The sequence below is a fragment of the Siniperca chuatsi genome, linkage group LG5 (assembly GCF_020085105.1).
Source record: "Siniperca chuatsi isolate FFG_IHB_CAS linkage group LG5, ASM2008510v1, whole genome shotgun sequence".
Classification (NCBI taxonomy): domain Eukaryota; kingdom Metazoa; phylum Chordata; class Actinopteri; order Centrarchiformes; family Sinipercidae; genus Siniperca; species Siniperca chuatsi.
In genome coordinates, this window is record NC_058046.1 from 17681839 (window position 1) to 17695911 (window position 14073).

The window sequence follows — 14073 nt, forward strand, 5'->3', positions numbered from 1 at the left end:
AGACTTGTCATGGGAAATGCACTGGTGTCTATTGAGCCAGTGTGCACGATGCCCTAAATCAAAATTATTCTTTACTTCTTTAAGTATTTACAAATACTTTACTGTATTTGTAAAGTTGAGGACAATTTCCCAGGGTGCATCTGAACTTCTTGAGGGTCAGGTTTCCTGGACTTGATTTTGAGATTCAGGTGTTTATAGCAGCTAATGTAGCCTTGGCTGCTAGCCTCAAGCACAGTGACATCACTTTAAGCCATTTATCAGACTTCACGCAGCTCCCTCTAAAGCCACAAAAGGCTTTATACAACTTTTTTGACATATATTAGTACTCCCCAAGACATGTAAATAGAATTTGATGTGTAAAATTGGTGGAGTTACCCCTTAAGTACTAATTCCAGTGAAGTCCAAGGCCAGACATTGGCCTGGGGTCTGTTAGTAACACAAATAAAGAGCATGGCCTCAGAGTTTGACAAGGATGCTTTAGGAGCTGCAGCGTTTCACATTGCACAACAAACATCTGCAACTGTAGAGAAAATCCAGACCTAACGTGACCTCAACTTCACATAATTTGTGGTTATCAATTTAGGAGAAAGAGAGCAATTGAGTGTGTCTAGAGAGAATTGGGTGTGGCAAAGATTATCAATGCAAAGTACCGGTGCTTCCTGTAGAGATTGAGCAGAGAAACAGAAGAGGTGGGGTTTTCTTTGTGGTCTGTTGCTATATAAGCCTTCAGTGGAAATCTGTATTGTAAAGCTTGAGAGAAGCTGGTAACTCATGCAGCCTATTCTGGGACATATGCCTGGATCACATTGCACAAAGGTAGGAGCACTTGTACCTGTTTGTTAAAGACCCTGAAGTCCAGCAGGACAGTAAAATGCGACTAAACTTGAAATGAACAAATATTTAAAGATTAGATAGGTATAAGGTTAGGCTAGGTATATTATTCCTTTATGTGAGAGCATTGGTTTTGATGGATGATTAATTAAAATTCAATTCACTCAAATCACTGACCACAGTGGTGCAATATACTGTAGTGAAGTTTTGTATGTATAATGACTAATATAATTAGTAAGTTTTGGTTTAATCTTCTCTGCTCTGTAATAGAGCCACAATTAAATAATCTTTTTTATTATTAAAAATACATTTTTCTTAAGACATAAGACTTTATCAAGGGTTCAAGCCCCTGAAACCCTATTGTGTTTGTGCTGTCTTATTATTACGGGTTCAACCCCCTGTTTGTGCTGGTTTACTATTATTATTTGTTGTCTGCCATTTTGAATACTTTGAAAAACACATTTTCCTCCTAAACTGTAGGCTATTGCTATCGGTGGATCATAATTGATTAATTTATAACGGACAGTTAACATTTCTTTAATTTTGAAATATTTAATTCAAAGCATTTTTTATTAATTATAATAAGTGTTGAAGACTTGTGCTGCTGAGTGACCTTTTCTTCTCTCCCCTCAGGACAGTCAGAAGAATATCGACTATTCCACTTCTGCTGCACTGTCCACCACCTCTCCTGCCACCACCTTCATTGTAAGTCAGTCTTCACAGTTTGACATACAGTATAAGTTAGATGCTGTGTGTTAAAGTCTCTAATTCATACTGTAATGGTGGTTGCAGGAGCTCCAGCCCCTGATGGCGCACCCGCAGTCTGAGCATAATAACTCCCAGGAGGACAGGAAGGAGAAGGATCCCATGCAGCAGCCTGGACCCACAACCCTGCACAGGGCCAGAGCCTGCTTCTTTAAAGGAGTCTCATACTTCTCTGGTGACATGGAAGTGTTTGGAAAATGGATGGAAAGTAGGTCAACACTAATTGTTTACATTGAAATAATACTATCATGACCCCTACAAAGGCAGCACAGTATATACTAGAAATTACATAACTATAAAATTGCAGGATATTATAAATAACTTGATGATGATACTCCTCACTGTACCCTTGTGTTAAAAAAGGTGCTATATAAATAAAGTTTTGCATACTTGGGCAACATATACAGAATGCCTACACCACTCTGTGGAAAACACTTTTTTTAAAAACACAGATTTTAGTATGTATAACAGTGCCAAGTGGGTCGCATGTCGACATTCTGTACTCTACCCTGAGTTCAATAACACAATTATTATTTGGAGAAAGACACGAGAAGGAATGTAAATAACAGGCAAGTACTGCATGTATTGTATGGTATCTATAAACAATTATGTGCCACTGACAAACTCATGACAGGAACTTGAAACTACGCCCTTAAGGCAACCCAGGCTATAATGAGCACGTTCCCTGTGAAGATACATACTTTACTTTGTTTCAGTAGAAGAACGTACTGTATGATACCTTGTTGTCTATATGAGATATGGCTTCTGTGACCTTGGACAATAACATTGTGACACAGATGTCATCATTCATTTCTTTTAGTCCCAGGCTTTTGACAGTCTTTAAAGAACATAAAGAAAGTTTTGCACAGCATCAAATAAATTTGACTTTGCTTGAGCAACTGTTCAGGATTGTTTCATCTTGCCCATTGCTGCACAACTGTGAGCCTGAGAAGACTACAACTTACACAACATTCACTGTGGGAAGCCTATTAAGCACCTCTGGGAAAATGTCAACGCTCTCTGTCTGTTCTCTCTTTCCAACTTTCAGAACAGTTTTTCTTGCTGCAGTTACTGGACTGGGTTTTGCGTGGAGCTGCTCAAGTGATGTTTGTCAACAACCCTCTAAGTGGCCTCATCATTTTTGCTGGCCTCATCCTGCAGAACTACTGGTGGGCTCTCAACGGCTTTGTGGGCACTCTCTTTGCCACCATTTCTGCCCTTATTCTGCAACAGAACAGGTTTGAACAAAAACTAAATGTAATTGAAAATAAAAAATGTAACCCTAATTAGATGTTACTGTATATAGAGAAAGTTGGAGTTTGGAGTTTACAGTCCAGATACCATACCTCATTGACACTGCACCTTCATTCACACTTACACAAAATCCCCAAGATTCCCAACGCATTTTAGGACTCGCTATCAATCACCGCAACAGTAGGCTAGCATCATTGCTGAGTGCGCTGACATGAAACATGATGCAACAATATAAACATAACTGGGCAATAATTTCCTTTTGGCAGTAGAAGGTGAAATGGTTATGTAGGACGATTTTACACTATAAACATTCATTAATTTAAATAACTTTTCTTCAGAGGTGCAATAGCTGCAGGGCTGTATGGTTACAATGGCATCCTGGTGGGACTGCTGATGGCTGTGTTCTCCAAAGCAGGAGACTGGTACTGGTGGCTCCTGCTACCCAACATCTTCATGTCCATGATGTGGTAAGCAGCTAGATTGGCTAATGGTTAAATGATACAGTGGATTCTTATTATAAGAAATGAGAGGTAAGATGTAAGAATGCTAATTAACCAAACCATAACATGTAAAATGTACAAAACTGATCAACTTACTGTAGTATGACCATATAAATATCATGACTTTAAAGGCTAACAGGTTTCAGCTCTGCATTTCTATTTAAAGACCCTTTGTGCTTTATTCCTTTATGCTAATTTAATTATTTTGGTTAAGTGGAGAGAACTGGCTAGTATAATAATGTTATATTGATAATAAGAGTAGGAAATGTGCAGAAGCAGCTATGAAGGTGATTGAGATATAGGCACACATTTGAATACATATACTTAAATAACTGTGTGAGTTAAATGTAGATTAAATCTAATATCAGTGATGTATCCTTGTCATTCAGCCCGATTGTGTCCAGTGCCCTGGCATCTATTAACAGTCGCTGGGATCTGCCAGTGTTCACTCTGCCGTTCAACATCCTGGTGTGTCTCCACATGGTCGCCACCGGCCACTACAACCACCACTTCCCCCAAGTCCTCATTCAGCCTCGCTCAGAGCTGCCCAACATCACCTGGGCTGAAATAGATGTAGCCAAGGTCAGTGTCTGGTGACATTTCAACTTTATGTAATTTAAATCTGACAGATTCCTCAGCTTTTTTTTTATTTCAGAAAATGTATTGACTTCTGACCCAGCAGTAACAGTCACATCCATCAACAGTAAATAAATTGTTCTCTGCAAGGTAATTTATCAAAATGTTCCTGTAGGAGCAATGTGTAATTACAATCTACATCAGATTAAAGGTCCTGCTCACTCACCTAGGTGTTCTCAGTTACTCTGGTTAATAGACCTCTGCTCACATTAGCTACGTTGTGACCTACGTACGTAAGTGTAAGTTGTTTTGTACAGCTGCATCAAAGCCTGTGGGGTATAAGTCATGCTTTGTTGTGCATCTACAATTAACCTTTCTGTCTATACCTCTTTAGCTGTTCATGTCAGTGCCTGTGGGGATAGGCCAGGTCTACGGCTGTGACAACCCTTGGACAGGAGGAATCTTCATCATCTCACTCTTCATCTCCTCCCCTATCACCTGCGCTCATGCCATCCTGGGATCTGCCGTGGGCATGGTTTCTGGTGAGAGGACCAGACAATACCTCGGCAGGCAGCTGATATAGGAAGGGTGCATCTAATGTAAAAGTCATTCTGTCTCACCTCAATAAACAGCACAATTTATGTTTGCTTCCTTACATGCTTACAGAATTCAAGCCACAATCAATATGTTCCAACTCCAAGATGACCCCAAAAATATCCCTTTAAGGTGCAAAATAACCAGGATTAAGATAATCCAAACTTAACTGAACTTGGCACTTCCTTAATCGCTTTGTTTTGACATTTTGCAGGCCTAGCTCTGGCAGCTCCTTTTGGAGACATTTACTTTGGCCTCTGGGGATACAACTGTGTGTTAGCCTGCATTGCCATCGGAGGAATGTTTTATGCTCTCACCTGGCAGGTGCACCTGCTTGCCATCACATGTGGTGAGTAGACACAACTGAAAGTTAAAAACACTATCTGGAAATGCATCTAGTCCACATAGGATGATCGCATGATCACATGTGTGTGACACTGATTGAGCAACCAGATATTTTTTCTCTATGATCACAGCATGAACATGAATCACGGTAGTCACGGTATTTTTCTTCTGCTCCTTTGCAGCTTTTTTTTGTGCATACCTCGGCTCAGCCATTGCCAATATCATGTCCAGGGTAAGTACACATTTTCTCTCACTCCTATTTATATTATTATTTATAAGTTACTGACTGCAATATGATGTATTTTTCATCATTCTACAGTTTGGTCTGCCAGCCTGCACCTGGCCTTTCTGTCTCTCTGCCCTGACTTTCCTCCTCTTAACAACGGGGACCAATAAGATTTTCAAGCTGCCACTGGCCAAAGTCACCTACCCCGAGAAAAACCTGGGCTTCTTCTGGAAGCTGAAGAAGCAGGAAAAAATGGAGAAGGCTGAGAAAGAGATGAAAGAGAGGGAGGAGCAGCAGAAAGCCATTGAAGAAGAAGTAATACTAAACGAGAAAGAGCAACTAAGGCTAGAGCTTGAAACAATGGAAGAAGGGAGAGTAGTAAATGAGGCATCAGAGGGTAAAACTGACAACACAAATGTCGAAGACCATGCACCTGGGGTTGATCAACAGGTTACTGAAGAAGAAATCAGACACAATGATCTAACCGAGGTCGCTGTTACTGATTATGTTTAATACTATATTTCTCCAGAGACAGAGAGTGAGATGATATGTTAATGGCACCTAAATGCATGAAGAATGTAAATAAGTGTATCTGTAAATATTCTTTCAGAGTATTTGTATATTTTACTATACGTTGAAAACATATGCTGGCAGTTCTTTGAGTCCAGTTGATGTTTTACTGGATGATTTGATGACATGTAGCCTTTATTTGTTTATATATTAAATGTATATATTTTTTAAATACATTATTTTGTAATAATCAGCCTTGTCCATGTTGGTTTTTTCAATATTGTCTGAAACTAAATTGAAGTCGAATATGAAATAATGACAATCTGTGAAATAATCAGCTATTCTTCTTGTCTGAGAAACACATAATATATCATTTAGTTATGAGGTACGGTCATTTGTCCAACATACAGAGGAATAAACACTAGATAAATTCTGCAGAAAATATAGATAAAACTTTTATTATATAATGCTTTTATTATAGTGCTGTGTGTGGACTTCAGGAAGAATAGCTGTTTTGCTAGTTAAGCTAATGGGGATCCTTAGAAATGAAATTAAATTGCATTGAATTTAATAGGCAGAATAATTTCTAGAGAAATATTTTTTCTTGGACATAAACCACACAAGCTTCATCACAGGAAGAAAAGAATGGTCTATTTGGAGTCCACTGCAATGAAATTTTATGTCAGGTATCTTTAAGCTCAAAAAGACTAGTATGGACTAAATCCAGTTTGGGCTCTAATATAATGATGTAGAAATGAGATTGGCACCAGGTACATATGTCTTGTGTGCCTTCACGTAAAAATGTCACACTCCAAATTTTAATTAACCCATTAACCAAGCTACTGAAAATATGATTTCATTATTGGCTTTCTTACATGAAATGACACTGCTTCTCAGAATTTTCTTGGCTGCACCTTTCCGATCGTGGCCATTTAAGATGATACAGAATGTCAATGATAATACACCAACAACCTGCATGATTGCTGGTTACGCTAACCATCGTATATCAGCTTAGGTTTGTTAATGATTATATAACTGAAGTATAATTATATTAGACAAGAACACAAAAGAATTGGAGCTGTGAGATGCCTTTTGCAGTAGTGGACTGTTACCGTTCATACTAACATTTGGATGATGGAGGCTAGGCTGTGGTGTGCACTTAGGGCGTACAGTCGAGGCTGGCTCCTGACATCTACTTTTTGTATGAAACAATTAACTGGGTGTGCTTTGATTTATGGCATAGACCATTTTAATCAAAGAGGGAACGAGCAGAGCCTGTTTTTGGCATGTACCGTACATTTTTGAAAAGAAGAAAAGAAATCAAAGCCAATATTCTAAAATCAAACCCAGTTAAAATGCAAATGTGAAAATAATTTTTAAAAATAACTTTCTAAAATACAATTATCTTAGTAGGAGCAGCGCAGTTCTCCTTTGGCTTCATTTAACTTGGTTTAAAGGAATTGTAGGACAATTTGGGAAATACACTTATTTGCTTTCTCGTCGAGAGTTAGATGATACGATACCACTCTGTAAGTCTGTAAGGTAAATATGAAACTGGAGCTAGCTGCCGGTTAGCTTAACTTAGCATAAAGACTGGAAACAGGATGAAACAGCTGGGCTGGTTCTACCCAAAGATAATGAAATCCACCTACCCGGACCTTCAAAGCTCACTAATGCATTAAAACTCATTAGTTCAATCTGTACATAAACCGAACTGTAAAACAATTTGCTGTTGTTCAGGGGGTTACGGGCCATACTATTTCTCGGCCAGGAGAAGTAACTAAAGGTAACGTAAAGGTCCAGTGTGTAACATTTAGGAGGAGCTATTGGCAGAAATGGAATACAATATTTATAAATATTTTTTCATTAGTGTATAATCACCTGAAAATAAGAATTGTTGTATTTTCATTACCTTAGAATAAGCCATTTTTATCTACATAGGGAGCAGATTCCCTTCCACGGAGGTCACCATGTTTCTACAGTAGCCCAGAACAGACAAACCAAACACTGGCTCCAAGAACACCAAGAACACCCAAGCTGTTTACAGGAAGGGCCAGAGCTGCCTCTATTTTCTGAGGAGGCTGAGGTCCTTCAACATCTGCCGGACAATGCTGAAGATGTTTTATGAGTCTGTGGTGGCCAATGCTATTCTGTATGCTGTTGCATGCTGGGGCAGCAGGCTGAGGGTAGCGGACACTAACAGGCTCAACAAACTGATCCGTAAGGCCAGTGACATTGTGGGGGTGGAGCTGGACTCTCTGGCGGTGGTGTCAGAGAGGAGGATGCTGGCCAAACTACATGAAAGTGTCTCCCACCCACTCCATGACGTGCTGGTCAAGCAAAGGAGCACCTTCAGCAGAAGACTCATCCCACCAAAAAGCACCACAGAGCGCCACAGGAAGTCATTCCTGCCTGTGGCGCTCCCTCTAAGTGTCAGTCTATATGACCCTAAGTCATTAAACTGGACATTGATCCTTACATCTCTGCCATACTTAAATAATAATGCAATTTTCTGTGTATTACTCCCGTGCAATATTTAGTTTTCCTGTTAGTTTTTCCTATTTATTGATATTGATATTATATACCTCCATTACTGCTGTGCAATATCTTAATGATCTCAATAAGCTACACTTAGCTCGACAGTACATGCACCACTACTTATTACTTATATTATTACATTGTATTATACTGTATTATCATCATCAACCGGTAAACCCACTTGGTACTTCACACTTATTTTATCTTATACTTATACCCACCTGGTACTTAATTTATTTTCTGACCTGTTTTTATAGTGTTTTTATAGTGTATTGTATTATATTTTTTGCTAGTACTTTCTCCTGTGTGCACTGACGTAAAGGCGAGCTGCTGTAACAAAGAGTTTCCCTTCGGGGATCAATAAAGTATTTCTGATTCTGATTCTGATTCTGAGATAGGGCCACTCTTGATTTTCGCAAGTTTCGTGGCCACCGTAGTTTTTCCTACATGCTTGGAAGGGGAGGGTGAGGCGAACGTTATTCAAATGGTTGCAAACTGCAATTTCACCATTAGATGCCACTAAATCCTACACACTGGACCTTTAATGTAACTTGCACCTATGGAGACTCCAGGAGCCAGGCTAGCTACCTCATTACCAGTTTTTATGCTAAGCTAAGCTATATGGCCCCTAGCTCTAACTACATATTTAACAGACAGACATGAAAATGGTACAGTATCGACCTTCTTATCTAACCCTCAAAAAATAAGCGTATTTTCCAAAATGTCAAAGTATTCCTAAGTCTTTTTGCCTTGTCTTTCACATGCTGGTAATACATCTGCTACAGTAAGTATTGACTGGATTGCAACAACTTGTTTGATGTTAAAGAACCATTTATCACCAGCTGGACTTAGATTGCTTTTAATACGGGAATAGGGGTCAAGTGACTTTGAGGCTGCAAATGTAGGGATAGCAATCATCTGAGGAGCACATCTAGGTTCCTGTTTGCATACGGGGTCCCTGTTGTTCCAGTTACTTTTCTGTCACCGTGGTTTTTAGTGCATAAAAGAACTCCCACAGGTGATGCCACAAAGACTGGGTTTGAGTTGAGTAAGATAGTTTGTTCTGTAGACTGTATTAGAGGGTACTGTAGCAAGAGAAGTTAAATTTTGGGTTAGCTGTGCCCTGCCTTATTGTTGTGAGTCCATAGTTCTTTAACCTTGTTGGAGCAGCACGGTGAGGATTAGTTATTGTATGGTGCGATAAAAGCAGTTCAATTTAGAGGTACAATATACGTATGTTGGACAATACCATCACTCAACCTTGCAGTTTGAGCTGTTCTTCACCTTGTCTAGTGGTAAGAAAACCAAACACCACTTATACTGTAGACCTTCCATTTGGTTCAGCAAAATAGCTCAGTAAATGTGAACTTCCAAAAACACACTGGCATGTTCCACTGATCCCCAGAGCGCACAGGTGATCTGCACATTGCTGGTTTGGATGCTTGTGCGGTTTACTTGCACAATGTGATCCGAGGCCCCAGCAAGTTCAGCAGATTCAAGATTGAATTGACAGATGGCATGGGTGCCACTGACAATAATAATCCGTCAGTCAAAATGTGAGTTTGCTGAAGTCATCGCTACATACCGAGGTTTGGTGGTGACAAAGCAAAAGTTAAAGGGTAAACGTCCCTATTAAGCCCACCAAATCTGCTTTTCAGATATTTTTAATATATACTGCCCCAATTTAAGTGAGAACATTTTAGTTAAAATGAAAGTCTAATCTCTCATTTGAAGTGTCAATAATTCATTTACACCAATTTATAATGTTTTACTGTTTAATTTGTCAAAATATGTTAAAAATATAGCATGGGCTTAACGGGTACCTAACAAGCCAATGGGTGTTCCAAATAAGCCCACTTTATGATTTGTTGATATATATACTGTATATATATACACGCATAAAAAATCTAAACACAAACTCTTGTATTACATCTGTAATCTCTTAGCTGTCAATAGCAATTTTCATTTTGTCTCCACTCCTATCCTATGGACTGTAAATGGCACTTGAAAAAGGCGTGACAGCCTTTTTCTGTGTTGCCAACACAGAAAAGGCTAAACTTACAACATGTCTTCTTTGGAATGTAGCCAAAAGACTATTTTTGAACAAAATCAAATCTGTAGTGGAAATCACTCTTCAATACTTGTACTAATGTCATTTCGTCTGTATCGCTATCTTATGGTGTGCTGTTGGCTTTTGAAACTGGCCAAAATTTCTGGTCCAGCCAGCTGGTTGAAAGTGCAGATGTTTTTAATGGAGATTTCTGAAGACGACTGACTGAAAGAAAAACAGTTTGCAGGGTCAATACTAATGTTCTAAGGATAGTAAATGAGTCAATTTCAAGATTTACAATAAAAAAATTAATTTAACTGATTTTCAAATGTTAATTTTTAACATTTAGGCTAGTAGTTTGAAAACATTGTAAAAACACATTTTACAGCCATTCAGTTCAGTGTGGAGTAACATTAAAGCAGTTTATTGTGAGGAGACAATCACTCACAACATCTTGAAGCTCACGTATCATTGGCCTATACCTTAAACTAAAAAATAAACAAAGACGTCAGCATTTCTGCAATTTCTACTTTCTCCTAGGCTTAACGTAGTCCTATGCTGTATATAATATATACAATCATAATATATGAATAAATACGGGTATTAATTATCTGAATTATGGAGCTGATTCATCAGGTGAGATCAAAATTAGGGAAAATGGTTCAAAGGTCAAAAGGGAGAAAATCCCCACTGAAACACAGTCAAGTGGGCTTAAAGGGAACATCAGTGAAGTTATGGTGAAAAGACAGAATATTATATTCTACGCACATGACATTAAAAAAATGAAATCTATATATGTGCATTAACATCACATGAAAAGTATAAATTGATCATGCAGAGAAGTAATTATCTATACTCATTTACATCCACCACAGATTTTTTTTGCTAGCATCCCCTTTAAGCCCACCAGGTAAAAATGTTAATTAAAAATAAATAAAAATAAACATACACATTTATTGTTTATTTAACAGTATAATAATATAAACTATACATGCTTATTATGCTGTATGTCATTACAATGAACCATACTATGCAGTTACTGTATTGATGCAGCATGTGGTCTGTTTGCTGGCATGCTAAAAGTCATATTTTCATTTCAAAAGTAACAATATTTCTAATCCAAGTAATATTCTAACATGTCTTATTCAAAACACTAATCACTTAAATTTTGATTACAAATAAGTACTTAATATCAAAATACTAATAATATCAAAAACAGGAGTAGAAATATGCACAAAAAAAGTGATCTCCTGAGGGTAGTTTTTTTTTGCAACTTCTTCTGGGATCAACAGGCACAAGTCACACATGTAACTCAATATTGATAAATGTGATTGGCTTACAATATACAAAGTGTCATATACTCCCTGAGTTTGCATTTCATATAAAGCTGCACTGACTCTGGCAACGTGCTATCAAAATTTAATAATTACATCTTTGGTCATTTTATCTTTTAACTCTACTTGAAGGGTTAAGAAATGTGAGTGGAATTTATCAAATCCTTTGCAAAGAAAAAAAAGCACATGGTCAAGCTACAAACTAGCCTGCTTTCCATAGTTCCTGAAAATATAACAGCTTGGACATACAAGGTTTTCTGCAGTGAAATTATGTAACCCTCTGCAGTGAAATTATGTAACCCTAATCTTTCTAGAAGCTTGCAGGCCCTTCTTCCTCAATCCAACGGTGAGATACAGTTAGAAGATAAGCGTTAAAGATCAGATAACCAGGTACAGCAGAACATTCCAGCAACTTGTCCTGAACTGAATTACAAAACTGCAAAAACTTCCATCTGTGACTGAGAGGAACAGAATAAAGTATCATTAATTTAATGAAAAGGCCTCATGCAGACTTACTTGATCAAGGTATTGCCTTTTGTGAACAGCATAACTAAGGGTGAGACATATTAAGCAGGAGTCAATTTTAGAATGCAATTTTCAATAGTTTTTAAATTTTTTGCCTGAAGAAGATGTGCAAATTTGATTCCCAGATACTGACAGAGAGAATTAATTTGTGATAGCAAGGCCTGTGAGTCTATAAACCAAAATTATTTTAAAACTGGATGGAGATAACAGCTCGTCCTCTGGGTGCATGTTTGGAGCTAAGACAGTCACTCACACTCGGTCATTGACATAGCTTTATCGTCATGTGGCACCTTTTCAACAAATCAAGCAAGCTTCACAAGAAAGTCCTCATCCCTGTTTTATTACCTGTACAGTATGACCTGAAGTGACTGCTGTTTAAATGGCTGTTCTGATCTATTAAATGCTTCCACAGTATTTCTGGACCTCTGCCAGTTCAAATAATGTCTGTCAGTATAATTAGAGGGCATGTCTTGAACATTGAAATCTAAATGTATGACAGTGCTAGCTGGACATATTCCCTGAAAATTACCCTGGACATTCCCATTTTCTTCTCTAAAGCTAAACATCTTTGCGGTATCACAGCTACAATAACTCATAAAAGTCCTGGAGCTATGATCATAGTGCAATGCAAACATATTTGCATACTCAGATATATAAAATAGGATTAATCTTGTTAGGTCCTAGAACCAATTTGATTTACTCAGCTTCTCTTTAGAGACAGCTCAGTTTAGCCTATGCTGAACTGCAACAATATCATTCTTATGAGTCCAGGACTCACAGCAGACGTACTGTATGTGGACCAGGGAGAGGAGCGTTAAGGGGACCTCTAATGGTGCAGCACAGCAGAGTCTTGTCAGAGGAGTGGTAATGTAATGTAGGACGCATTCCTATATCTCTGTAGCATGCAGATTATCACAAAATCTGAGACTTAGAAATGGCTGCTTTTGTAAAAGATTAAAACTTTGCCAACTCATCTCATGATGAAATGTCACACTGTCCAAGTGTAGTGACCCAAAAAGCAACTTTAAAATGGCACAAGCAATTAAATTCCATACCAATAAAAATAACTTAATCCCATCATAAAGCTTCACATCTAATGTCATTTATCAAGATCCAGTGCACTTTAAACAACACAACATCATTACTGAGCAGAATTCTCGACCATGACACTTAAAATTTTATTTTAGACAGACTGTATCACTGTGGTTTATATCACAAGTGTCAAGGCTGCACCTCCAGTCACCGGTGGTCATAAAAAAATATTCCAACATCAACAGCTGACTCTGCTGGCTTAGGTTCCCCTAAGTAGGCGCCACTGCTTCAAACATTCCTTTGCCCCCTGTCCATTAAAGCCCTCAACACTACCTAGGCTGCAATATGTATGCCATAGCTGTCCTTTTTGTTGGTGATCAAATTCCAGTATTCCTAATCAGCTAATCACACTGCTCACCTGCCGCTCACATTTCCTCATTCAAAGACTTTCCCCACAATTCTTTGCGTATCAGTGATCAAACGTTATGTAATGTTTCATCTCACTGATGCGCAAATGTCAGATATGATGTCGAAAGAGCTGCTGAGACAGGTGACTGTGACCTGCTCTGCTGATTGTGTCAACCTGACCTCTCCATTTAGCAGGGCTGCATAGTTCAAATGGTTGTTTTCAAACGGTTGGCTTCTGTGCACATCCAGACCTTGTGTCACACATAACCTGAGATCCTGCGATGTGGCCTGATGCAGTGATCTTACCTGCTTTCTTACCATTTCTGCTCTTTAATCTCCTGTCATTCAAGGATGAATTTATACTGACTTCTCAAAACCCCCTACATAGGGGCTGACTACATTCTACACATGAAGATTGTAGGAGTTTGCAGATCACCTGTTGTGAGATCGTTCTGATTTGCATTTTGCATACTGACGGCTGCATTCTCTAACAAAGAAAACCTGCTGCCGCACTTCAGCACTTCAGCACTGCAAATATGTAAAAACGCTGAGCATAAGATAGAGTTGTAAAGTAACTAAGTGCAT

The 14073-nt window shown here is 38.4% G+C and overlaps 1 protein-coding gene across 1 annotated transcript; it reads left to right on the plus strand.

The window, feature by feature from the left end:
• The first annotated feature begins 673 nt into the window (after positions 1-673).
• slc14a2 (solute carrier family 14 member 2) lies at positions 674-5854 on the plus strand. The gene is made up of 10 exons (XM_044196774.1): positions 674-816; positions 1465-1536; positions 1624-1804; positions 2645-2834; positions 3189-3317; positions 3740-3932; positions 4321-4468; positions 4735-4869; positions 5048-5097; positions 5185-5854. The coding sequence occupies exons 1-10, from the start codon at positions 772-774 to the stop codon at positions 5602-5604; spliced, it is 1563 nt and encodes a 520-aa protein (XP_044052709.1). The 5' UTR covers positions 674-771; the 3' UTR covers positions 5605-5854.
• The last annotated feature ends 8219 nt before the right edge of the window (positions 5855-14073 follow it).

Excerpts from the sequence above, each read along its gene's own strand:
- slc14a2 (XM_044196774.1), top strand. The coding sequence starts at position 772 with ATGCAGCCTATTCTGGGACATATGCCTGGATCACATTGCACAAAG. Across the intron at positions 1,805-2,644 it reads GTTTGGAAAATGGATGGAAA|AACAGTTTTTCTTGCTGCAG; the intron begins GTAGGTCAACAC and ends TCCAACTTTCAG. Across the intron at positions 3,933-4,320 it reads CTGAAATAGATGTAGCCAAG|CTGTTCATGTCAGTGCCTGT; the intron begins GTCAGTGTCTGG and ends ATACCTCTTTAG.